The 27,270-nt window shown below is 38.0% G+C and overlaps 1 protein-coding gene across 2 annotated transcripts in view; it reads left to right on the top strand.

The window, feature by feature from the left end:
• LOC115893617 overlaps positions 1-27,270 on the top strand; it is a 72,532-nt gene that overhangs the window by 11,443 nt on the left and 33,819 nt on the right. Inside the window, exons 2-3 of one of the 2 annotated variants that reach the window (XM_030918499.1) lie at positions 20,651-20,815; positions 26,605-26,696. In XM_030918499.1, coding sequence (XP_030774359.1) covers positions 20,651-20,815; positions 26,605-26,696 — 257 coding nt within the window. The remainder of the gene's footprint in view (positions 1-20,650; positions 20,816-26,604; positions 26,697-27,270) is intronic. The other variant, XR_004053694.1, reaches the window with a different exon arrangement.

The raw sequence follows: 27,270 nt of genomic DNA, 5'->3' as shown, positions 1-27,270 counted from the left end.
CTCACCCCAGGTATTCCTTAGAATTATTATCATATTTCCCTTCCATTAAAGTAAGTAAGGGAGATTGGTGTCAATATGGAGAACCATGATTTTTTCCATTAACCTAATGATAATTGGTATTTATTGAATTCTGTTAAGCATTTTACATATTAACTCACTTAAGCCTTACAGCAGCCTAGCAAAATAGGTATTACTATTCCCATTTTATAGGCAAGAAAACTTGCCAAAGTGCCATATACAGGGCTCACATTCAGGATTGCAGTCGCAAAGCTCATGATCTAAAGTGCTAAGTTGCAATATTGTAATCAATGTCACAATTATTACCCCATTTTATATTCCTTGATATTTTTCCATGGCAAACAAATAGCTATTCCATTTAATAATCACCTAAAACTTTTCAATCTTCTGGTTAAAATTACACGAGGTTGATAGAATGTATTTTCATGATAGAAATTTGAAAAAAAATGGGGAATGAAGTTTATCGGCATTTCAGACTTTTTTTTTTTTTTTTGCAAGACTTTGATGAGATTGTTCACTTTTGTCTCCATAAAATCCCAAATCCTTGAGAATAAAAAAGGGGGAGGTTTAAGTCACTTGTTGCAATGCCCTTTTTAATAGAGGCAATAAATCTAAAGGCCATAAATTTAGAGTGACTTACAGAAGATCGAACTTTGGGGTGTGACAGAGTAAGGGATGGAAACCAGGCCCTCCGGTTCACTATCAGTAGCTCTTGCACTAGTCTGCCCTTCCTAAATTAAGTATGCACTTCAATTTGATGAGTGGAAACAGTCTGTCTATAGGTAGTGACCAGGGAGTTTTGTTCCTAGTGGATTGCTTCTGTTCTGCACTGCTTTGGTTTCCCATCTCAATGTAAAAAATAGCTAGCAGTGAAGTCCAGAAGTTGTCAGTAGTTCATCCCCAAAAGAATGCATAATGTCCAAAGTTTTATGTGTATAATGTCTTCAATGGTGTTTTTAAGTTATTTCAAATTCTTAGTTCACCTTCATAAATCATATCTAATGAGCATCTTCTTAACCAACTTTATGCACAGTATATGTTTGTACGTGCTTCTGCACAAATGTTTATACATGACTGTTTCCATAGTACTTATGTTTTTAAAAATATTCAGTCATTTCCTATTATAATCCTCACGTATCCATGTAACTGACTCAAAAATACTTCAGCCATAAAAAGCTAAAATTGAGCAAATCTCATTCTTCTTATCCATCCCCTTTGCATGTGACTGGCATTTAGTAATGATTAATAATGTGGTCAGCTGAATAACAGAGGTTCAAGACACAATTCTGTCCCAAAGGAGTCAGCTAAGCTGGGTCTACTTATGGACAAACATCTAAATGTGTGAAAGTATCTGATATTTGACTATGGTAAATTTCCACTTAGCTTGCTAGCATTGTCAGACATAGATCTTCTCATGGCTCTGGCCGTCCTGTTTTCAACATGATAATTGCTGGCGACATCTCTTACAGTTCTTATTAAATGAGTTCATAAATAAACAGGGATTTTTTGTAAAGAGCAGCCAAGCATAAAGTGTGACTTTGTTGACATTTTACGTGACTTTGTCATATGTTCCTAACCCCCAATAAAAGCAATGTTGCATCAACTGTGAATTTGTGTTGATTTCTTGAAAAAGTATGCTCTTATAATTTATTTGTTTTCACTAGTATATATCAAAGGTAGTTTCAGGATCCACAAGGAACAAGTCAGCTAATGTGATAGGAAAATTTAAATGTAGAGACAACTTCTAAAGGATCCCATGTTACCTTTAAATAAAAGGTACTGTCATCTACCAAGTCAAAAATCAAGGTCTGGTCCTTTGTGTCTCCCATTTCCACCAGCCATGGTCAATCACTCAGGTAATCTTTTGATTTTTTTCTCTTTCTGTTATTCAGATATGTCTACTTCTCTCCATCTGTGCTACTGCATTAAAGTACAACTCTCATTTCTCAGCTGGACTATGTACCATGCCTCCAGTTTTCCTCTTCACACTGCCAAGGGGCAGCCAGGGAAATCGCTCTAAACCACAAATATGATGGTATTATTCCATGGCTTCAAATGCTTCACTGGCTTCCCATTGCCCTTGAGATATCGTGATACCTAAAACCCTTCATGCCCAGATCCTGGCTCCAATAGTCCTCTCTGGACTCATCAGCTCTTCAGCCCCTCTGTGATTCTAGGCTCGTGCCATCCACCTGCCTTTTCTTAATGTTCCCTCTATCTTCTGCGCTTTCTCACATACTTCAGCTTCTACCTAGTACTTTCTCCACTACACCTTCCAAACTCCATCGCTCGTCCTTTACATCCCATCCTAGAAGTCATTTTCTCTGGAAAGTTTTCACCCCAACCTCTACCACCGCTAAGACTAGCTTCCCCACCTAGGTGCTTTCATGTCATTCTGAGCTTACCTCTTATTAGCACTTATCATCCAGTGTCGTGCTCATATTTGAACATGAGATTCTAGAACTGCACCATTCAACAAGGTAGCCACTCACCATATGTGGCTATTTCAATTTAAATTAATTAATATTAAGTAAAATTAAAAATTTAGTTCCTCAGTTGCATTGTTCACATCTCAAGTTCTCAACAGCCACATGCAACTGGTGGCCACTCTGTTGAACAGCACAGATATAGAACATGTCTATCACTGAGAAAGTTCTATTGGACAGTGCCACTCTAGAAGATAAATGCTACGTTTTGCTTGTTATTTTATCCTCTAGACTTGCAGCCCTTTCTTAACTGGGGTTTGCTATGTGAACCACAGAGAACAAAGATATGATTTGAATGATATTTTCTCAATTCTCCCAAGAATGATATATTAAAAAAAAATTTTATATGCAAAGGAAGGAAAATAATTCAAATAATTCATTATGTGTAAAGATGCTCAGAGCATTAGGGTTCAATTCTAGTATAAAACCCTGCTCAGGAAAGTCTACAATAGCCTACCACAATGCTTGGCATCAAAAGTACTTCATAAATGTCTGCTGAATGAATATCACATCTGGACACATAGAGACAGTTAGTTTTATTAATTTTCACCTAGATGTGTAGAGTCATGTAGGAGACATGTCTTTAGATTCCAAAGGGCCCCTTCTCTAGAGAATGTGATAGATAATTTTTTTTTCAATTTCGTCCTAAGGATAGGTGAATTGTATTGCAGCAAAAGATTACCTATTATTTCACTTTCGTCTGATGTTTCCACAGACCAAAAAAAGAGAAGAGAATTGAGCTCTTATTAAGTGAATGAGATGAACATAAAAATGATTAAAGGAGGTAGCTGATTTGATACATCCTATATCTTTTAGGAATTGGCCAAAGTTTACTAAAAATATTAAGTATTTACTGAGCACCAAGTATGTGCTGGGCACTTTGTTCAGTTTTGAGGATACAGGAATGAACAAGATGGACACAATTCTCACACTCATAGTAGATAACACTAATATGATTATTTCAGTTCCTTACTGCACTGTATCCAAAGCATGAGTTTTAAACCTTGGCTGTACATTGTAACCACCTGGGGAGTTTTGAAAATACTGATACCTAGGTCAGATTCTGATTTAATTGGTGTGAATGTGGCCTGGGAATTGGAATTTTCTGAAGCTCCCCTGGAGATCGGAATGTGCAGCCAAAGTTGAGAACTATTGACTTATGGGAACATAATCTTAGACTCAGCTCAGAAAATTGAGAGTTTTTGGTATTAATAGTTGATAGCATATTAGAACAAAAACCATTTGTTTAACACATTTTTGTTTATTCCTCAGAATATAAACTGATACTTAACAGTTACTGAGTTGTCCAGGTCAAACAGCCAGGTCATGATTGAGGTAAGACCTGACCCCCAAGTTTCTGATTTTAACGCAACACTCTTCCTGCTACACTAAACTATCTCAGGGAAGTGGAAAATATAATTATCTTCAAGTCAAGACCAATATGCACTGTGGTGATAATTTTTAACAGCAAAATTGAATTTGGACCAATTTGAATCCCATATACTCAAATAATTCTGCTAATTTGCTAATCAAATGTGAAAATGCAACTCCTTAAAAATATACATATATATATATATGTCCATAAAGAGGGTACAGGAGATGCTCATTTCCCCAGGAATCCTGAGCACATTTTTACAAATTCAAAAATCAATATACATATATTAAACTCCATTAGAAGGATATTTTGCCTTTAAACTTAAATTACTCAATAGCAGAAATGGTAGTGGGAAGACAAAATTAAAAATTGCATTGTGCTCTCGTATTATCTGTCCCCACCCAACTTATTATATTACCTTCCATTCCATTTCATGTCTCGCAGTACAGGTAAAATTGACAGTCTGTCCTCATGAGAAAAGTTGACATTAAAAAATAACCACTATAAAAAATAGTTACTTCTCATAGTTACCACTGTGCACCACTTTTAGATTCTACTCATACATCAAGAGAATCCCGGAACTCTGTCATCAAATCTGCTCTTCTTCCTCCGTATAAAACCACATAGTGAAAATATGCCGTTCCATATTTTAAAGGCATCGAAATAAAACTAACGTCCACATACTTCCATCAAAATGCATTTCAGTGTTTGAGATTCTACACAGTTGGGAAATTCTTATTTCTATTCCAAATCCCTCACGCTGTAGTTTAATCCCATTTTCTCTTGTTCCCTGTGGAGAGAAAGAACAGCCGGCCTCCATTCTTTTAAACTCAATCCCTTCATGTCCTTAAAGACAACTACCTACCAGCCTTCTCTTCTCTGGAACAAATAAGAACAGTTCTCATCAGGAAAATGTCTCTCTTGGATTGTGCATATTCACTGCCATATCACAGATATTCATGCTCATCACATAATGCTCATAACGAAAACAAGCCAAGGCCAAGAGCAAAAACAAGCAAATGTATCATTGTTTTCATGAATGAAGTTACAGAACCAGTAATAGACAAACTGAATAAATAGTTGAAAGTGATGATCTTCCAATAATTGTGTGCCAAAATTATCATAATTTCTTTTACAAGTATTGGCAATGTGTTGCTTTTAGAGAGGTGAATTAAAAATTAAATGGTTAGGTTTCAATTTCCTTTATTCAAGTTCTCCCCATGCCCTGCAATGGAATATTCCATTCAGCATTCCACAGCAGGAACCACCATTTCTTTGACAAAAATAGATACAGTATTGGAACATTCAGTCAATGGAGTAATCCAATTGTCTGAACATTCTTTTCTGCTTTGTCATTTACATTTTAATAAATCCCAGAATATGTCAAGCTGTATCCAGTCGTACCAAGTGTAGCTAACCACATGCAGTTACCAGATGCAATGAGGGAATCATAACATGCAACTCCTACAATGAATCAACATTTGGTTTGTGTATATTTTTAGACTCCTACATTTTAAATAGGGATACTTTTAAAAATGAAAAATAGATATTTTGAAAAATCCGTTAGTATATTCAGCTTTTACAAAGGAAGCTGTGGGCAAAGGGTGCTGTATTTAATTGATCTAGGAATTCTGGCATCTGCTAACCTCAAGGACAACACTATATATAGATAACAACAATGTGAAATGTCAAATTATTATCTTATGCCTATTTCTCTGCCAGTTTACTCTCTCTTCGTTTAGGAGAATCAGACAAAATATATATATATACACACACACATACATATACACACATATATATCATATACATGACATATATATAAAACATATACATATATATGTTTGTTTGTTTTTTTTTCAGACAGAGTCTCACTCTGTCACCCAGGCTGGAGTGCAGTGGCATGATCTCAGCTGACTGCAACCCCCACCTCCTAGGTTCAAGCGATTCTTCTGCCTCAGTCTCCCAAGTAGCTGGGACTACAGGTGTGAGCCACTGCACCCGGCCTCAATTTTTGTGTTTTTAATAGAGACGGGTTTTCACCATATTGACGAGGCTGGTCTCAAACTCCTGACCTCATGATCCACCCACCTCAGCCTTCCAAAGTGCCAGGATTACAGGCATGAGCCACCGTGCCCGGCCGATAATCATATTTTAAAGACATTTGACATTTGACATTCCATGATGTCAAGACTTCAGGCAAACCAGTCCTAAAAGATGTATGTGTGTGTGTGTGTGTGTGTGTGTGTGTGTGTGTTTATTAACCTATATACATAACTTAGTCTATGCATATATCAGCCACCAAGTTTTTTCAACACTTTGAGAAGTTTGTTATCCTGGCTTAAAAGAGCCTAGTGAATTTTTACAATGGGGTTAGAGCTGTAATGATGATGAAATGAGCTTCAGCATGTTGGGTTGGGGATCCCTAAGTGGCAGGTACATGCTTAGAAAGGAGGGTTGTCCAAAGATGAAATTATTAAGACTTGTCTCTCCTAGTAAAAATCACATGGGACATTACACTTGGCTCTGGTTATACCCTTTGTAATTAATTATCTAAGTCACCTAAGTTAGCCCATTAGATAAGTCCCATTTTAAGTTTTTCTTCTCAACCTTCTGATTATTACCCTTTAGGATAATGACTGCCGAAAGTCCCAGGTTATTTCCTGACATCAGGTAAATCTGATTAGGGTTAAATTGTGATATATTCAAGGACTAAAAGGAACCACCAAAAAATTTTTTGTTTCTTTTTTTGCTGGTGCTTAGAGCAGTTTAAATGCTTGCCACAGGGATTGTGAGCAGTGCACCATGATTATTACAGTACTCAGCATTAGGTATTGTGTTGAGGAGGCTGTATCATAACTTACTAATAGTGGGAGGGAGAAAATCAAAAGTGCAGTAGCATTGTAATACACAAGTGACATTGGCAGAATTTCTTGATTCCCAGAGTTTTTTCTTACTCTGCTTATAGTGTGATAACTGGCAGATTTAGTGGAAAAGTAGGAATGAGCCAATAGTAGAATAATCACAATATCTAGAAAAGGACCTCTGCAACTTATCTTGAAGGCCTCTAGAAAAGGACCTCTGCAACTTATCTTGAAGGCCTCTAGAAAAGGACCTCTGCAACTTCCCCATGCACTTAGAGTAACATCAACACTTGCTCTCATCAACTACTGTCATGATTGCAGACTCTGGCTTATTCAACGGACTTGAATTAATAAACTAAGCCATCAGCATTAGGGAGAATTTGGGGAGGAATGTTAGACAGTGAAGGTCAAGAGACACATGTTCACAGTTTCATTTTTATGAATCAAAGGTGCTATGTTCTAGATCTAACTCTATTGATAATTATTTCCTTTACAAGTTCTGTAGTAGAGTCAGCTCTTCAGTAGGAAGAGAAACAAGGTAGTTGACTTGTTCTTACTTTACAAAGATTTTGAATGTAAATATGGTAGAGTGTTTTGAGAAGGTCTTTAGATTACACACAACTGGATTTTAAATACCCAGGTTAACAGAGAGGAGCAGGGTGCAGATGTTGTAAAAAATGAATATGGTCTTCAGAATGTGCCTTAGATGCTCACTTCAGTCAAATTCCCTTTTTGATTCTAGGTTCACAGACTTTCACTGATGAAGAAGCCACAAAGGCCATCTAGTCCAATTCTTATCTTTTGCTTGAATTTTCTGTTAGCTTATAATGGACCACATTCCTGATCAGCATTTCCTTCTTTGGACAACCCAGATCATTTGAATTCTTCCTTCCTTCCTTCCTTCCTTCCTTCCTTCCTTCCTTCCTTCCTTCCTTCCTTCCTTCCTTCCTTTCCTTTCCTTTCTTTTTTTTTTTTTTTTTTTGAGAGTCTCGTTTTGTCACCAGGCTGGAGTAGAGTGGCATGATCTTGGCTCACTGCAACCTCTGACTCTCTGGTTCAAGCGATTCTTTTGCTTCAGCCTCCTGAGTAGCTGGGATTACAGCCACATGCCACCATGCCCAGCTAATTTTCTTTTTTTTTTTTTTTTTTGAGTAGAGACAGGGTTTCACCATGTCGGCCAGGCTGGTCTCAAACTCCTGACCTCAGATAATCCACCTGCCTTGGCCTCCCAGTGTGCTGGGATTACAGACGTAAGCCACTGAGCCTGCCGAATACTTTTTCTTTATATTGAATCACAAAGGCATTGTCTTTCATTGTTTCTTATTTTACCCTTAGGAGATATAGTGTAAGTCTGTTAAGTCTAATTTCTCTTCTATTTGTCAGTCCTACAGATATGTAAAAGAAGAAATCATGTTCGGTCCAGAGTCATTTTTCTCTGGGCTGCACACCCTTAGCACTTTCAGTCATTCCTCCCATGGCATTATTTCACATACCTTTGTCATTCTTGTGTGTCTCCACACTCAGTTGGTTTGGTTGCCTTGTTAAATGTGCTACTCTGAATTGAATGCTTTTTTCTAGATGTGGAGTGACAAATGGGAAGAAATGAGTGATGATCACCTTTAAAAATTTTTTCCTTAAGTACTGGATTTCCGGGAATAAAACTCCTATTAATCTTTTTAGCAACCATCTATCAGTATTGATTCAACTTATCTTACTATCTATTAAAGCACTTAAGTCTTTTCTATACATGCTGCTGTCAAACTCTATTTCCCTCATCCTAAAATTCAGCTCATCATTCCATCTCTGAATATTTTTTTATCCTAAGATATCTGCTAAATTAGATGTTTTTCTCAGAGTCATCTTATTCAAATGTTTGACTCAAACTTACCAAAAAGAGATCATAAGAAGCTTAGTCAAATCACATACTGAAGTTAGGATTCCAAATGTCATTCCCCAAAACTATTAGTCTAATAACTATAAAAGAAAGAAGTAAAGTTAGTCTAGAATGGTTAGTTTTGTTTGTTTGTTTTCATTGGCCTCATATTTACATGTTTTGTTTTGTTTTGTCTTAACTACTGATGCTAGGAAGCAGCTATCTAGATAAATGATGCATAACCAGAGAAAGTTGATCTGGGATCAACATTTTGCTTCAGGTAATCAAAAAAGGCAACATTCTGTATGTGAATAATTGAGATTACTATAGTGCATACATTGATGTTTTAAATAACTGGATTTTTTCTTTCTTGCTGTCTTATTGGGTTGATAATTATCCTTACTTGAAAGAGGAGATTTAGGGTAAGTAGAGTAGGAAATCTTTTGTCTGTACTATTTATGGATATTAACATGTCTACATATCCTTAAAACTTACCTACCCCACAAAATAAAGTACAAATAAATGTGATTCAAAAATACATGTTTTTGGCTTCTCACTGTAGTAACAATCCTCTATATAAGGTGAGTATGATCTGGCACCTATTCAAGGGGCTTATCTACCAAAGTGCCTAAAGAAATTAATAGCAAGGAATTTCGACTCCATTAGAAATCTTAAAATGAATTGAAATTCATGAAAAAGCAGTTTCACAATCTGGCTCCAGAAGACAGAATTCTTAGCAAGGCTCCAATGTACTATGCTGTTGCATGGTGATGTGTATTGGGTCATTGAAAGCACCCTTTTCATTCCTGCCCTCACTCCTGTGCTGAGAGTTGGCAATTCTCTGTATTCCATTTGATTTTGCCCTTCCTTCTTTCCTTTTTCTCTATCTTTCCTTCTCTTATTGGTATTTCATCTTTCTTTTTTCACTAATTTTCTGAAAAGTCATGGTTCTTTTTTATGATTTTTTATTTTTTATTTTTATTTTTAATTGAGATGGAGTCTCGTCCTGTCGCCCAGGCTGGAGTGCAATGGCGCAATCTTGGCTCAATGCAACCTCTGCCTCCCGGGTTCAAGCGATTCTCCTGCCTCAGCCTCCTGAGCAGCTGTGATTACAGGGATCTGCCACCATGACCAGCTAATTTTTTGTATCTTTAGTAGAGATGGGGTTTAACCATGTTACCTAGGCTGGTCTTGAACCCCTGACCTCATGATCTGCCCGTCTCAGCCTCCCAAAGTGCTGGGATTACAGTCGAAAGCCACAGCGCCCAGCCAATTATGGATTATTTAAGAGCCATTACTGCTTGAATTTGGTGTACATACATATTAGCTTTACTTCTGATGCTACTATTGTTCCCTTAAAACTTCATTTGAGTAAACCAATGTTAAAATTACATCTAAAGCTTCATGTAGGAAGTCATATGGATTCTGTACCCTCCTTAAAGAAAAGGAAGAAAGAAAGAAAAGATGAAAGAAAGAAAGGAAGGAAGGAAGGAAGGAAGGAAGGAAGGAAGGAAGGAAGGAAGGAAGGAAGGAAGGAAGGAAAGAAGGAGCCTTTTCTAGATGGTTTCTATGTTTTTTCCTTGAGTTACTTGCATACTTTCCTCTTTTGCTGTCTGGTTTATTTGACAGGGGAAAAGATTAAATACTTAAAAGCCGTCCCAACCCTTCTTTTCTGTTTCAATGAGTATCACTATTCACTTTCACTATTGTCCACAAGACCACTACTCATATTCACCAAGTGGTTCTTCAACTAGACTGTGCATCAAAATCACCTTGGAGAGCTGGTAAACCACAGGTTGTCAGGTCTCCTCCAGAGTTACTGATCCAGCAGGTATGGGATAGAGGCCTGGGATTTACATTTTTTCTAAGTTTCTAGGGGTTGCTGCTGTTGTAGGTCCTGGGACCACACTTTGAGAAACATTGCTCTAATTCTAAACCATGATTTCATCCTTTCTCAACCATGTCTTCCATAGGATAAATAATCCCAGTTCTTTTTTTTTTTTTTTTTTTGAGACGGAGTCTCGCTCTGTCGCCCGGGCTGGAGTGCAGTGGCCGGATCTCGGCTTACTGCAAGCTCCGCCTCCCGGGTTCACGCCATTCTCCTGCCTCAGCCTCCCGAGTAGCTGGGACTACAGGCGCCCGCCACCTCGCCCAGCTAGTTTTTTGTATTTTTTAGTAGAGACGGGGTTTCACAGTGTTAGCCAGGATGGTCTCGATCTCCTGACCTCGAGATCCGCCCGTCTCGGCCTCCCAAAGTGCTGGGATTACAGGTTGAGCCACCCCGCCCGGCCAATTCTTTTAACTTTTTTAAAAAATACCATCTATTTCTAGAACTCTTAACATCAGGGTAGCTTTTCTCTGAACTGTTTCTGAATCTATCCTTAGCTGGAACTAGATACTGGGCTGTAGGTAATTCTGATGTAATAAAAATACAAACTCCTTATATTTTAGTGATTTCTCTCAAAGGGTTAGAGCAACATGTTTTCATCTATTATTTAGTTTGTCTGCCTAGTAGTCATATGATATTATCTCATTTTGGTAAAGGAAATATTTGGGGTAGGAATATTGAGCAGATACCATGAAGACATGCAGGACAACACTTGAACCCAGTTTTCCTGACTCCTGGTTCACAAGTCTGTCTGAATTTTTGGAGGATTTTTTGTAAATTTTAAAATCCAAAGTCCAGTTCAGTTCATTGAATCAAGGTGAACTGCCTCGGCCTACTAATACACTGTTTAAAAGGGATAAATTTGCTTGATTTTGAGTCCAAATTGTTATTGGCTGTGGCTGATTTAAATCATTCTCTTCAAACAATATGAAAAACTCGAAGTCTTTTACCTAGACTTTTATTTGTTTATTTTTATTTTATTTTATTTTATTTTTGAGGTGGAATCTCGTTCTGTCACCCAGGTTGGAATGCAATGGCGCAATTTCGGCTAACTGCAACCTCCGCCACCCAGGTTCAAGCTGTTCTCCTGTCTCAGCCTCCCGAATAGCTGGGTTTACAGACAAGAGCCACCACACCTTGCTAATTTTTGTATTTTTAGTAGAGATGGGGTTTCACTGTGTCGGCCAGGCTCACCTCGAATTCCTAACCTCAACTGATCCACCTGCCTCGGCCTCCCAAAGGGCTGGGATTACAGGCCTGAGCCACTGCGCCCACCCCTGGACCTTTATTTTTATCACCACAGGTAATGTCTTTACACTGAGATCCTACCTCTGGCTTTCGGTTTACTAAGCATATTAATGTGGGTGCAGTGTGTCCCAAAATTTTACCTCTTGTAGTAAAATAGCTTTCTGCCTCTACAAGTTGATTAGGACATTGTTTCATTGTTTCCAATCTTGCTATTCACAAGATAATTAGGAATTTCTACATTTATCATTTGCTTGATTTTATGTACATACTTCCACTTGCAAAAATGAGAAATAGAGATTAGAGGGAAAGCAGTTTCTCCACCTACCAATTTTATTATTTACATGATCTCAAAGTCCTTTGGCTCCTTAAGCCCCACGGTCCCCTCTCTGCTTTTCTTACATCCTGTCTTGTCTTCCCATCATGACAAAATAGTGAAGAGCCTGACAGCTTATAAGGCCATAAAGTTGGATTAGATAGGTTTTTAAGGGTCTTATTGTTTGCCCCTAAACCATTATTGCAAAAGTGAAAGGCTCCAACTGTTCCACTGACACACAAATTGCCATCAGCAAGGTATTAGAAGGAATCTCATTTATTACCACCAAGGAAATAAATAACACCAATGGACTGAGTGTCTTTCATCCAAATTAGACTAACCAAATCAATTCAAATCATTAGAATACATTATATCCAATTAAATATAAATCTGCCTTGGAAATAGCCACTTACCTGCTTGCCCAGAGCAATGTAATGCTTTATGCTAAACTAACAGTTTAAGAAATTATAGAATTGACTCGCAAAATATTTTAATGAGTTGTTACATATTTTTATACTTAATTCATTCAATAAACATTAATTTAGGACCTACTATGTCCTGGGAATACAAAGATGAATAATACATAATCCTTGTCGTCAAAGAGCTTACCTCATTAGGGGAAACAGACATGTAAAAAATGCTGACCCTTAGTAACATTTGGTCTCTGGAAAATTAATGGTGTGAATTTCTGCCGATTCAAGCATCGGGGGACAGTGGGAAGATGAAGAGACTAGAGAAAATATCTAGAAGAAAGTAAAAGATGAAAATTTGAGAGAGATTGCATAAAGGATTACATCTAATGCCTTCTAGCGGACATGGAAATACAGGTTTAAGTTAAGTTGAACATAATGAAGAAGGTTTGCCTGTGTAGGAGTGGTAAACAATGTATTCCAAAATCAAATAGAAATGACTTTCTGATTACCAAAAAGGTTGAGTTACCTGTGATCCCATTCCATCTGTTCTCATGGATAATTATACCAAATATGCCAAAAACGTATTTGCAAGGGAATCACTGGCAGTGGTGGAAATATTCACATTCTTCGACTTATGCTTCTATCCCCTAGATAGTCCATTTACTTAAGTAATAATATGCTCTTTCCTTTATATATCAAGCTTTAACTCACCTACATTTAGGTGAAGACACATGTTAAAGACACACAGGGAGTCAGTCACCCACACTTTCCTTAAATAATGGCCCTGTTCTCTTTAAACAATGGCATTTGGTAGGTGGCCAGCTGGACTTAGCCTGGACTATCTGAGATTACGGTACATAGTGAGGACAGACAAGTGTTTGTGGAGTAGAAACTAACTGATCTATATAAGGATTGAGTTTACGACATCTTGAATGCCAAGTCCAAACCAGCTGATTATAGAATCATACTACGTAAGAAGATTATCTTCTTCATTTTCGGTTTTCAGCATCTTCTTTGAAAAGGCTCATTCCCCACTGAATCTCTTAATTGAGATGAAGTGCTGAGTTTGAGAACCCCCCACCATGGTGGGTCACCGGGGCTTTTTTTAGACATTTTAGAGAAAACAGATCTACAGTGAAGTATCAAGTTCACTGAATGTACAACCACATTGACTCCAGAAGTGAAATAACCTTAAAATCAATGCTGAGAAAAATATTATAAGTAGCCTTTGAACCCTAAAAGAAAGTCATATAAAAAAAAAGTTACCTTCTTCCTGAGTCATTCATTTTTACCTTTTTAAAAAACTATTTGTTTCCATTTTCAGCCCTAACTCACCATCCTGCATTGTCCAAGATGTTTTGCAATAATCATAGTCTTGTTATTAGCTAATAACCATGAATTCACCTTTTACCTGATTCTTCAGTTTATACGTTCTGCTCTAGAGAATTTTTAAAATCCTGCTATCAGGTTTTGCATATTGGCATTTCTTCTGTGTGTGTGATCAGCTTTCAATCAGAGCATTGCTGAGTTCTCATTGGCCAATTTACTTATGGGGTCTGAATGCCAGTCAGTAATGCCCATTCACAAAAGCATGGGATGAGGCAATCATGTTTGCAGCGAGGAAGTCTCTCACGCTTTTTATTTTGTATGTAGTTGATAATCACTTTTCTTGCATCTGGCTAAATGTCTGACCATGTGAAGTCCCATGAATACTAAAGAGCAAGTGCCCCAAATATGTGCACATTTTTATTGGATAATTGATGCAAGTGACTGCTCTGTGAATAAAATGTTTGCACATACAGTGACTTTGTGTTGGGCCAGGAGTTATTTACTGGGAGCCAACAGAGGCTCTTTATACAATTGAGGCCCTGGTTGACCCTCCCTTGTGAAGTTGGACAGAATTTTCTCCAGCATTCTCCCATGTGGTAATGCTCTGCCTAACCCTTAGCTCTGTCCTATGTCTCTTCCCTTTAGGGTCTTGAGCTCAGCTCTCTGTACCTGTTAGAGAGTACCTGATAGAGTAACATTTCTCTAACATATTATTTAATGAGGTGGGGTCCTCCCATGGGTATTAGGGCTTTAATAAAGGAACCTAGAAGACTGACAAGACTTCACTGCTCAGGGAAGGATTCTCCAATGATTGATTTTTTTTTTTTTTCTTTGACACCATGGCAAACTAGCAGGGGTGAAGGGAGGAACCCAGGCTAAATCACTCTTATTATATTTTTCAACACAATTTGTCTGGGAAGACTGTTAAGCAAACAAAGCTTACCTTTTGTTTCTGCAGCTCTGCTTCCTACTTTGCTCCAGTAACCAGGACATTCTGTGCCCTTTGGTTTCTGTCACTTGCCTTCAAGCCCAATGCCACTGAAGTTTATTAACAGATGTGACCAGAAACAGGATCTTGCTCCTGTGTCTCCATCATTGCTGTGCCAGCAGAGCTAGAGACATTCATTCCATCCACACAGGAGGACCAGAAAACATGCTACTTTTGAGGAACGTACATGAGGCCAAGGATACCAGTCTGTATCCTAAAAGGTTCACGTGACAATAGAATCATTAATACAGTGGATCAGAGTTCCAGATGCACCTTCTCCCTTTGCTTTTTAAATACTTAAGATTTTAATCACCAATCTGGAGCTTAGAGGTCATCTATATAACTCCACTTGCCTTCTCCTTCTCCAGTGCAACCTTCAGCCATCCCATTTGTTTTCCTAAGTTCAACTACACGTATGTTTACAAATAGATATCTGGCCCCAGCAAAAGATGCAGAGAGGCTAGCCCCAACCCCTGGCATTTAATTCCATCTAATGAAAGACCAACTTAGAATTTCCTTCACCAGTTTAGAATTTCCTTTTAGCCAAAATTCTTTCCTTAAATTCTAGATGCAGAAAGTTTAACTGCAAACAAAGATATACTTCTCGGTTAAAGGTTTGTGGGTTTTATCTGAGCTGCTCAGGACTGATATTGGTGGTACACTCACCATTTCCTCTGTTTTGCCTTGTTTTTAGTTTTTTTACTTCTTCAGGTTTATTATTTATTCATTGAGCTATTTCCTCCCCTCTCCCAGCCTGATCTCTGTCCTCCTTTATCATGTTCTTCTCTGGACCATCCTTCTTATTGTCTGCCTACTTTATTTTCCACACACACTGAAAATTATTAGCACAGATGCTAGACCACTTCCCACCTTCACGATCCCAGAAACATCTGATTGCAGAGTAAAACACCTTTAATGGCCATTCTATTCAGTCCCCTGCAGTCAAGTCACTGCTCTGCCCATGAGCAACTGCTATCATCATTTCAAATCTGAATAGAAACATCGACTCCTCAAGAAAGCCTTCTTTGACCTCCTCCCAATTAGATCCTGTCCCTTCGCTTGTGTTCTCATAACTTGCTGTAATGTTTTTCTTTATACCATTCATGGTTTGTAATTATGTATTTTGACAATGATTTGATAAATGCATGCTCCTCCCATAGGACTTTCCTCGAGAGAAGGGAGAAGGGTATGGTTTACTCACCCCTGCATCGCTACCTCTTAGCTCAAGCATGGCTCATAATATGAAACAATAATAATTCATTCTTCTTCTTATTACTAATACATCTATGATCAGCCTCGTTTTTATTATAAAACCAAACCTAGTGATAGGTCGGGGAATTACAGATTTGCTTTTTCCTTTACTCACTAATTCATTCATATATTCCATACAGCCATCAAACAAATAACAAAAAATATACATTTAATGATTGCTGTTTCAACCCCTTTTCAAGCAAACAAGGGTGAAACAGCTAAAAACTCTACCGATTAAAGAAACTTGTAATGGTTTAGGGGATAACAGGCAAATATAGAAACATACATGATTCTAATACAAAATAGAAACTGTTCAGTGCCCAAGAGAGCCCTTCAAGCTTGGAGGACTGGAGAAAGATTTATAGAGGAAGCAGCCTTTAGCTGAGACTTGATGGTTATGGGAAACTTGGACAGGTGGAGATGGGAAGAAACTGTGTTCTAGATGCAAGCAAGAGTGAGATCAAAAGCTTGTACCTCTATCTGTAGAAAGTCATGTGTGTGTATAGTAAATAGTCAATATCTTAGTGATCTCAAAAGGAACATGGTGTAGAAACTGAAGACTGAAAGCAGGTCCTGGAAGAAATTGAATGCTGGTCACAGGAGCTTAGATTTTTATTCTTAGGCCAGGGTGGAGTCATTGGAGGCCTTGGAGAATGGTGACCTCATCTGAATTGTGAGTTTGGAAAAGTAATTTAGCACCACTCTGTCTCAGGGTTAAGTTGGCTGTTGTGCTGATGTTGGAGACTCCTGTCTCTGACTGTTTGATTCCCTATTCCTTAGTGTCCAAGGACGGGGACTTTAACCTCTGCTGCTCTGGCCTGAAATCATCTACCAAGTGTCCCTGATACTCATTGCCTGCAGTTTAAAACTCTGTGTATCATTTGCTTCTCAACTGACACACTTGATCTTGGTCTCTTTAAATAAATAGACAACTCACAGCACATCTGCACATCTTTCAAGTCAGGTCTTCTTCCTTCTACTTTCAGATGAGGAAACTGAGGCTTGCAAGTGGCAGAACTGATTTTTCAAACCCAAGTCTTCTGATCCCAGGTCTAGACCTCTTTTCTGTCATAAGTTGACAATCTCTGTTAGCTCTAACAAAGGTTAAAAATATGAATGAATATAAATCAATCCACAATAATTAAAATTTATTGAATCCTTTCTATGTGCAGACCCTGTTCTAAGTGTTTTTATGTGTATTGAATCACTTAATGACCACAACCATTTTTTGAGGTAGGTACTATTGTTATCCCCCTTTTACAGGTGAGGAAATTGTGATATGAGAATTTTAAAAATGTGCCAGTCATACCATTAAGTAGAAGAGCCTGGACAGAAACCCTGGCATCTGATTTTTGAATCTGTGCTTTACTGCTGTGTAACTGCCTCCTAAGTTTAGGGATACACATATGTGAATGCACCTATTCATTTTCCCATATGCAGTGAGTGCTTAATAAATGTTGCCTGAATGTTAGTTTTATCTTTGATTTCAACTGATGTTGTGTGCATCCTACTTGTCTTGTGCCTCAGACCAATTTTGCTATCCGTGATTTGTTCTCCAGATACTCCAACACAGGTGGTCATCCCTAGATTAATGGCTCTACTGCTGTGCATTTATTTCTGGTCCTTCACCCTCTGCAACCCCAGGGGTCTACATTCACTTTCCATCCTGGTCTTTCCAATCAAATTCAAACCTTCCTTGTTCTAGTTAATTACAGATGACATTTGCTCTTCTGTGCTTGCAAAAGACATGGTGACATGTAATATACACACTTTTAGGGTCACATACACACTTTTTGAGGAATGAGTCTTTTATAAACCTATTACTCCTCCACCAGCATTGTATGGGTTTCCAAAGACTATCAGGAAAGATCTTTTGGAATGGCAAGCAACTCACTAAAAATTTATCACAGCAGATTAAATTTTTTAAAGAAAAACTAATAGCTGTTGTATATCTACTATGTTATGCTAGGCACTAAGCATTTTCAAATATCGTGTGTCTTATTTAGAAATCACAACGATTATGTGAAGAATTATCACCTTATTTTACAGAGAAGAAATTAGGCTCAGATAAATAAAGGTGCTCATGGTTAGGACTAGGGAGTTGTGAAACAACGGTACAAATATAGGTGTGTCTGACTTCAAAGTTCAGTCATCTAACTGACAAATATTTATTAAGTTCCTACCATACACCTAGTACCTGTTAAGTCCTAGGGATGTGTCAAGAAGCAAAATAGGCATGGCTCCCTCTGCAAAGAGCTCACAATCCAGCAAGAACAGATAACTGCATGAATGATTATATGAAGTGTGATAAATGCTGAGACAGAAGAAATGCAACTAATATGTCTCTTCTTTGTATTCTCAAAGTAGTAAACAATGTAAGCTTTAATTTTACTTTTTAGAAATGTACATTGCATTTAATAAAGTAATTATTCCCTTCTCTCCAATCTTCAATCTTCACATTCTCACTCTACTAGGGGAGTTTATTTGAACAACAGAGAATCTTAACACTATGTAATGCACCATGATATCTACTGTGGGAAAATTAAAAATACAGATGTGGTGTTAGGCCATTAGAAGCTGCCAGTGGTAATCTGCAAGATGTGCTAGAAAAGTTTAGGAAAACCTGTAAGAGGGTCCATTTTGGTAACTAAGCTCCTTTTGCATCAATAGTCAGGAAAACCTGGCTAGCATGAGATAGTGCTTTGGCAATGGCAGTGGCAGGCTGTGGGCTGTGAGAGGAGCTTGTACCCCGGTCTTGTTTACAATTTGTCTGAGGCTCCTTGAGCTCAGCCCAGCCAGATGGACTCTTCCTCTCAAATATCAGACCTGATCTCTTCAAATAAAACAGTACAAAGCACATTAAAAGCTTTGATCCAACTGTTCACTTTGCATTTGTGTGTGTTGGGGAAATGGGGACAAAGGAAGGATTTATGAGGCCTTTCTGTGGGTGGCCGGCGCAGACGCTGGGTACGTTAGAGGGAGGACAGGAGTGCTTGCTCTGTGTGGAGGCTCGTGGGATCCATGGCCCTGGCCTGCTCAGACGCCCCCGTGTGCTCACCATCTTCCCGGAACTTGCCCTGTGGGGCTCTTTCACATTTCAGTCTTCCGGTCATAAAGGGAAAGTTCCTGCGATAGAAGCCCTGACTTAGCTGGTCAATCTTTTTCACTGCCTCAGGGCAGGTTGGAATCGGACACCTTTCTTTAGGATTTTTCTGGAAAAGAAGTTTGTCAACATCTCTTGGTGACACCATCTTCCATTTTCATAGCACATTGTACCCTTGAATCATTTCACATAGAGTAACTTATTTGATTTACATCATCCCAAAACAGGTGGTTATGTATACATTCTCTCTCTCTCACACACACACATACACACACACACACACACACACACTATATACAGACATTTCTATTACACATATTAGAAAACTGGGTGTTTTGATTACCGGAAGGAGGAATCTTTAAGTGACTCCTATTATATACCAGACACTCAACAGATGATCTCATGAATCCTCTCCTTCCCATAGTGTAGGTGAGATTTGCCCGTTTTAAAGATGCAAACTACTGATGCTCAGAGAGTTTAAGAACTCTCTGGTTCATTTGTAACAGATACCTATTATCATATTACCTATTATGAAAACTATGATTACCAAAAGGATGGAGCTAAGATTCAAACTCAAGGATGTTGATTCTGAGGCCTGTTTGGTTTGCTCTTCTGTGCTCACTGGTCTGCAGTTGCAAAGCTGCACCCCTCACAGGACTTTTGTCCTCTAACTTCCAGCTCAGTGTTCTTTGCCTCTACCAAACCTGAGGTGTAAAGGGACGGCAGCTCTCAGAAAATACTCCTTTATGTCTGTTTTCTTTTATTTGTGTTCAGTAGATCCCGAGAACATCTCACAGGAAAGTTTCAATACAAGTTTTGAGATCAGTAAATGAAAGGAAATGATATGGGCAGAACATACAATATGTTGAATGAGGATTCAGGAGCCTTCTTACGCTTAGGAATGGGGATATAGCAGAAAATTGCAGCGTTCTTTTTTTGCTGAACAGAAAAGCAACTCTGATTACTTAGTAAATACAGTGAGTGAAGTCTATAGAATCCGTGAGTGTTGATATAATATTGGCTTCTTATTTCTCAGTTTCAAATCACCTTGCTTTCCTCACCCCACCCACCAACTCTGCGTCCGGAAAAAACTGTTGCACGTTAAGCATTTGGTTTCTGGATAGTTCAGGAATGGGCGCTAGAGAGAAAAGGAATTTCGAAATTCCAATACAAACACAATACAGAAAGCTTCATAAATTTCAGCGATTAAAGAATTTAAACGGCCCTTTAAAAATCGATTCTTCCTAGATTTCAAAAACAAATGAAGCATTTTGAAAAATAAAGATAAAACATGATTGTTTCATGTTTCTCAAATAGTATTTAATAGCTAGTCAGTGTGTGTGTGAGAGAGAGAGAGGGAAAGACTAGGTACTGTAATTTTAATTGCTTGTAATCTAACTTGCTTTTTTGTTCCTTTTTCTTCCTTTCTTTCTTTTCTTTTTTTGTATCAGTTAATCTGTTGGTTACATTTTCAGCTTTTCTTTGCTTCTGGTTTCATTTTCAGATGAAAAAATGCTAGGCACACAGTGCTGCTGTCTGGTTGCCATGGAGACCACAGCCTATTATCCTGCCTTGTCATTCATCAAGAAAGAATTACACTTGACAGAGGCAGAGGAAAATGCCTGCAGTCTGCAGCATAGGAGGAAAAAAAGCTTTTCTTGTCTTCTATGTATGTAAAAGGTCTTTAATGCCCGTTTAGTTACATGTTTTATTTAGCATTATTTATTACTTGTAAAGACAATAACTGATACCTGTAAAAATACGTCCCCCGCCCTTCTAAAGTATTTAACTTGCAATTTGTCTATTTGCCTTGCTTCCCCATTTCAGACATATACCTAGTGTCACGCTCCCACCCACCACCACAAAAACCGCTTCCACTCCGGCAATAGAAACAGCCAAATGATTACATTCTCCACGGAGAATGACCACTGCAAAGGTAGCTAAGAGAGCCAGTTTTTCTTCCAAAAATGTTTTTTCTAATCAATAGTTCTGTTGTCCTGCTATTCTTAAAACTAATGAGTGCCATACATAATCAATGAATAATTGAATACATTAATAACTTTTGATTAAATTATTTCTCCAAGTGTGCAATGCCCATGAAGTATAGCATCAACAAACTAATGCAAAACTGCAGAGATCTTTCCGTGAGATAATTGAATATAAAATCATGATTGCTTTTTACAAATTTGGATTCATCCCAAATCCATTGTTCTTCAAAGGCAGGAAAAGGTAATTACTTGTTATTTGACTATTCCTCATCATGGCTATTTGGATTAACCCAAATTATTTCCAAAAATAAATGGTGTAATAACTTTTGTATGTTAAAACATCTAGACTTTTTTTTTAAGTCTGATATTTTTCCACCTCATTATTCAACTCTTACCATGGCTGTATCCAGTGGGCAATTTTAAACAACTTTTCTCTGTGGATTTCTTTGCTTTGCTCCCCTTGAATTGTTTGATTTCCTTGTTAAGATGGAGAATGTGGTTGTAAAAGAGGCAGTATTTTAAGCTGAGATCCTCTGAGAGTGTTTTTAAAAATATTTCTGTTTGATCTTTTGTCTCAGCGATCAGAGAAAAGATGGACAGTAACAACAGTTCACCTTAAGCTGTTAGAATACCAGCATTTAGCATAAGTGATCATTGTGACAATTAAGCTATGCTACGTTGAGTGTAAATGGGCAACTACAATGGGGACCATTGGACTTCTGAAGTTCAAGTTCTATTCTGTCTGAAGACAATTTCCCTACCAGAGGTCAAACTTTAGCACACACATGCAGACACAGAAGTCATAGTCCTGCATTGTAAGTGAAACAGAATTGGACAATTATCGGGTCAGTTTTGGTTTTGAAATGGTTCAGATTCTAACCTTCCCACCACTTCCTTAATTATCTCAACAATTCTGGCAAGAGGAGGTTTGGGGGTGGAAAAAGATAATTCTAAAAGAATTAAATAATTATAGCTGTCAGGAAATCTGTGCTGGATTTTATATATTCCTGCATAATAATTCAAAATCTCTGGATCTTTACTGTATCTGGGATAAGTTATTTTAATGCATACCTCACAGCATCCTTTATACACCCTTGCAATGTAAACATGTAGAAACCATGGAATGTTTTTCTTTAATCTTGACATTTGGGAGAGCAAAGGAAACAACAAAAAGGAGAAAAGACGTGTTGAGTTTAGAATTGTGGCTATTTCTTATTGGTTCTCAACTTTTACTTTAATATTGCAGCAACACCGCTGTTCATTTCCTGTTAAACTTCAAGCCTACCTTTTGATTTTCAGATGTCCCTTAGGCTAATGTTTGCACTGAAGAATGAAATGAACAGGCAGAAACAATTAAGCGAGCAGATACAGTGAAAACGAGCACCACACCGCACTTTCACAGAAATGGAAGTGTATGAAGGAATTCTGCTTGGAATTTGATCCCACAGCAGCAAAGCTTTTGCTCCTTGTCATTTTTCTTCTGCCTACCCCCAGTGCACACCACTTCCCCTGTATGGGGGAAAAAGATCTAGGCATACAAAGGAACTCCTAAATACTCACAGGCGTGGGAAATATTTTCTCTGCTTGTTACTAGTACAAAATAATCTCCAAGGAAGAAAATCCAACTAGATATTCTACACTGCAAATGTCTCCCAAAGCCTGTTAAATGTTCACATATGTCTTTATGAAATTTGTAATATGGATTGTTTATATAGTCCTGATTAAGAGCATGAACATCATTAAAAAGGATAAAGTCAGTTTGAGGATGGAAAATTATAAAGTCAGCTAAAACTGTTACCTACGAAAAAAGTGTGGACTTTTTTTTTAACTTAATAATCTGCGTCTCTTTAAAGAAAAAGATCCATAAACAGTCAAAAGTGAGTTGTTAAAGGGCCTTCTAAAGTGTATCAGGAATTAACAAAGAAGTAATTAACTCTACCCCAAACAAATCAGCCATCACGTGTTTATAGCATTTTTGTCCCTCTGTGAAAGCTATATCTTCTTTTTTAGTCCCACGCTAAGAGATTTTACGTTGCAAGAGCTTGGCATTCCTATTTTTGGATTGACTGTGTTAAAACAGGGTGCTATAATACACAAAGGAGACCTGTTACAACATAGCAAAGTAAAGGGTCTTAAGGAAGTGGCATCATAGGATCCATTCTGGGAGAATCTATATTATTATCAGATACAATGCTTGTATGATTGATTCAAGATGAGCTCTGTCTGAATTCAAACTTTATTTCTAAAGACAGTATGCATTTGGAAATTGCCTTGTGAAACCGTCAGAATACAGAAAACACAAAGTTTAAACCTTTTGGATGCCTTCTAGTACCTCAGCAGTGAATCAGGAAGATGGACGGCATCCGTAAGATTATACTGAGCGGAAGGCATGGTTTTTGTTTTTTATTGAATCCATCCTGTAGTATTTTCCCAATAAAACACCTCTTGTAAACCAGGGTCTTTGTATTTTTGTTGTTGTTATGGGATTTTTTAAAATACCAGTATAATAGTTTTACTCTACAATAGTGAAGATGGGAAGACAGCTGCTAGTAAACATAAAACCAGTCATATAATGGCATTACAATGGATTTTTTATTTGAGATTCCAGGATGGGGTAAATTTGTTACCCCAGCAAATAGCTGGTTACACGGAAACTGACTTTAGGGAACATTTCCCTGGAAAAGAAGCCAATTTATATTGGTCAAAACACTAAACACCAACACACTTCCTCTTTTTTGTTATTTATTCAAAAACAAAACAAATAAGTGCATACCTATGTGGTGTCTAGACATCAGAATTCTCTAGTAAACCATTCTTGAAGGTGTTATAATACCAGCCCTGAAGCAATAAAAAGGCACAAATGAATTTTCAGCAGTGCATGGAAGATGTAAGTGGAATAGGATAGTTTGTCTTATCTGCAGTTATCTACCACTGGCATCACTGAATTAAGAAAATTGAGATCATTTGGTCATCTTGTTGCCTTTGTAACACAAAGAGATAAATCTAAAATATTCATGGATGTATTTACATATTTGCCAACACAGTTCATTCTTCAGATTATAGTGCTATATTTGCTAAATGTCTAAATGACCTTACAGGAAAAAAAAAAAAAAAAAAAAAAAAGGTAGCAGTAGCAGCAGGGAAAATGTAATTAAACACATGGAAAACTTCCCTAGGATGGATAGCACTGAACTTTGAAACTAGTCACCACACAATTAGCAATTCTCTTTTGCTAGAGGTCCATTGTGGCCCCCCAGAAGAGGCTCCCAGAACCTGTGAATGTGACCTTGTTTGGAAAAAGGTCTTTGCAGATACAGTTAAGCTAAACATCTCAAGAGGATATCGTCCTGGATAAGGGTGGAGCCTAAGCCCAAAAACAAGATTACCTGAAAGAGAAAAGAAAGGGGGAAACACACAGAGACACAGTCAGGGAGGCCACCTGAAGATGGAGGCAGAGACAGGAGTGATGAGCCTTGAAGCCAAGGAATGCCGAGGGCTGCCAGCAGCCACGAGAAGCTGAGAGACACAGAGAACGAATCCTCTGCCAGAGCCTCCAGAAGGAACTAACCCTCTCAATACCTCGATTTTGGACTTCTGGACTCCAGAACTGTGAGAGAATATATTTCTGTTGTTTTAAAGCCATTCAGTTTGTAGTAATTGGTTACAATAGCCCTGTGAAGCTAATATACGGTCCTTCAACAATCAAAGCAAAAAAGGGGACCTATTAGCACATGGAGTGCAAGGGAGGAAGGAATAACTGAGCTGTTTGAAGGTCAGTGTGCAGCGGGATGTCGTAAGCAACCAGAACTCAGGTCCAAATGCTACCAGAAGTCTCCCTCTGTGTTTGTCCATTCTCACACTGCTAATAAAGACATACCTGAGACTGGCTAATTTATAAAGGAAAGTGGTTTAATTGACTCACAGTTCTGCAGGGCTGCAGGGGGCCTTAGGAAACTTACAATCATGACGAAAGTGGAAGTAAACACATCCTTCTTCACATGGCAGCAAGGAGAAGTGCCGAGTCAAAGGGGGAAAAGCCCCTTATAAAACCATCAGATCTCATGAGAACTCACTCACTATCACGAGCACAGCAGCACGGGGGTAACTGCCCCCATGATTCAATTACCTCCCACCAGGTCCCCACCAAGACATGTGGAGTTTATGGGAATTACAATTCAAAATGAGATTTGGGTGGGGACACAGCCAAACCATATCAGTCTTTTTCCTCTGTGCTTCACTGTCTGTCATTGAAAACTGGCATTCTTCACTTGGCAGGAAACACGGCTGCTAACATCTTTTGAGTTTTTTATTGTATGGCTTCAATCATCTCAGACATACTAACTTCCTTTCATATTTCCAAATTATTTGAAAGAGTCTTACTTTCCTAATTTGAGTCATGTCTCACCCTGAAGTAACCAACAGAGGCTAAGCTGCCAGGATCTTATAAAATATGACAGGTCCTAAGGAAACCACTTGAATGGGTGGAGGTACTGGGCACCCAGGTGTCCATCCCATGGGATCTTTTCTGTCTGTTTTATGATAGCCATTTTTTTAAGGACAACGGTGTGGCATTTGCAAAGACATTTGTGTTGTGGACAAGATGTGCAAGTGAATCTGAGCTCTGCCATTTACTGGAAGTGTGACATTAGCAAGTCACTTGGCCTTTCTGAGCTTCCTTATCTTGTTAAAAATGAGGATAGATTGTTTGATAAACACTCTACACCTAGAAGGATCTCAATAATGTTTGTTAATAATGGTCATAGAAGTATTGAACTTAAATGGACCTTAAAGACAGGCAAGGTTAATCACCTTATTTTCACAGATGAGATTTCAGAATTTAAGTTGGTGAGAAAACCAGGGCAAGAATTTAGGTTACTTAACTACCAGATTAGTGTTCCTTTGTTATTTTATATGATCTGTCCCCATCCCTGTGGATATAAAATAAGGTCTCATCTGAAAGGTGTTATTCAACTAAAGAAAAAGCAGCTTTCTTAGAACAGACACTGATATTAGGCTTTAGATTAGATATTAACACAGGGATAAAGGTGTCAAAAAAGAAAGACCAAAGAGCTGTGTTGGGAGTTAAAATGTGAAGGACCCAGTCAAGTGCCTTGCCATTTTTGAGCCTATAAAAAGTAATTGTTTTGAGACAGCATTCACACAAATAAATCATGATGGGTTCAGACCCCTCTGATTATTAAGCCATCTTGTTTACATCCCTCTATCCTGTGTTTATTTTCCTTTGGCTACCCTTATTATACAATAAAAGTTTGAAAGAACCCGTTTGCCTCAGTTTGACAATGAGAAAATCAAGAGAAAGATTTTTCCTTCTTTGGGCCAAGCTTTGGTCCAAGTAAGAACAATTGCTAATATGTCTAGTGACTATAGTTCTGCTCATTTTTATGCTTATAAAAGCCTGATGCTGAATGCCTATGTTTTAAAGTTTTTATAAGATCCACTTTGCTTTCAGATAACCCTGCTTCCTCCACCTCACAAAAACTCACAAGCTGCAACCCTTCTGATGTCCACTCCCACACAAGCCAGCTTCAGGCCTTTTTCAAGGTAAAGTGCCGTATTTATCGTAGCATTTATGAACTTCCTAATCGCCTAACATGTGTAAAACTGCACTAGTGTTTTTATTAGGCTCCTACCTATTTTTATGTGTCACTGATGAAGTGTTTGAATGTTTTGCCCAGTCTCATTTTTGTGCTAAACCTTATGATGTGACTTTTATTGCATGATTTTATGTGGCAATGGTGATTTTTAGGAATGCATATTTCATATTATGGTAGAATTGACTGTATCTTGTTGGGATATGGGTTATATAAGCAAATTCGATAGCCAAATATAACCCCTAAAATCTGCATTTTGCCACAGGTAAATGATAACTCAATGATAATTAAATCAATATCAATAATTTCTTTCTGCTTAAGGTTTACATCTTATCTGTATATTGACCCATGATTGCTTATGCATTTCATTTTACTTCTCGGTGAGTAGCAAACTATTCACAGTTCCCTGGATGCACCAAGATCTCTTATGGCTCTTAGAACTCAACATTATTTTTGTTTATTAAATTCCCACTTCCCATCTTTGCCAGATTAATTTCTACTAATCACTTAGACTTTGGTTAAAA

The sequence above is a fragment of the Rhinopithecus roxellana genome, chromosome 15 (assembly GCF_007565055.1).
Source record: "Rhinopithecus roxellana isolate Shanxi Qingling chromosome 15, ASM756505v1, whole genome shotgun sequence".
NCBI classification, from domain to species: Eukaryota; Metazoa; Chordata; class Mammalia; order Primates; family Cercopithecidae; genus Rhinopithecus; species Rhinopithecus roxellana.
This window is presented reverse-complemented; position numbering and strand designations above follow the sequence as displayed.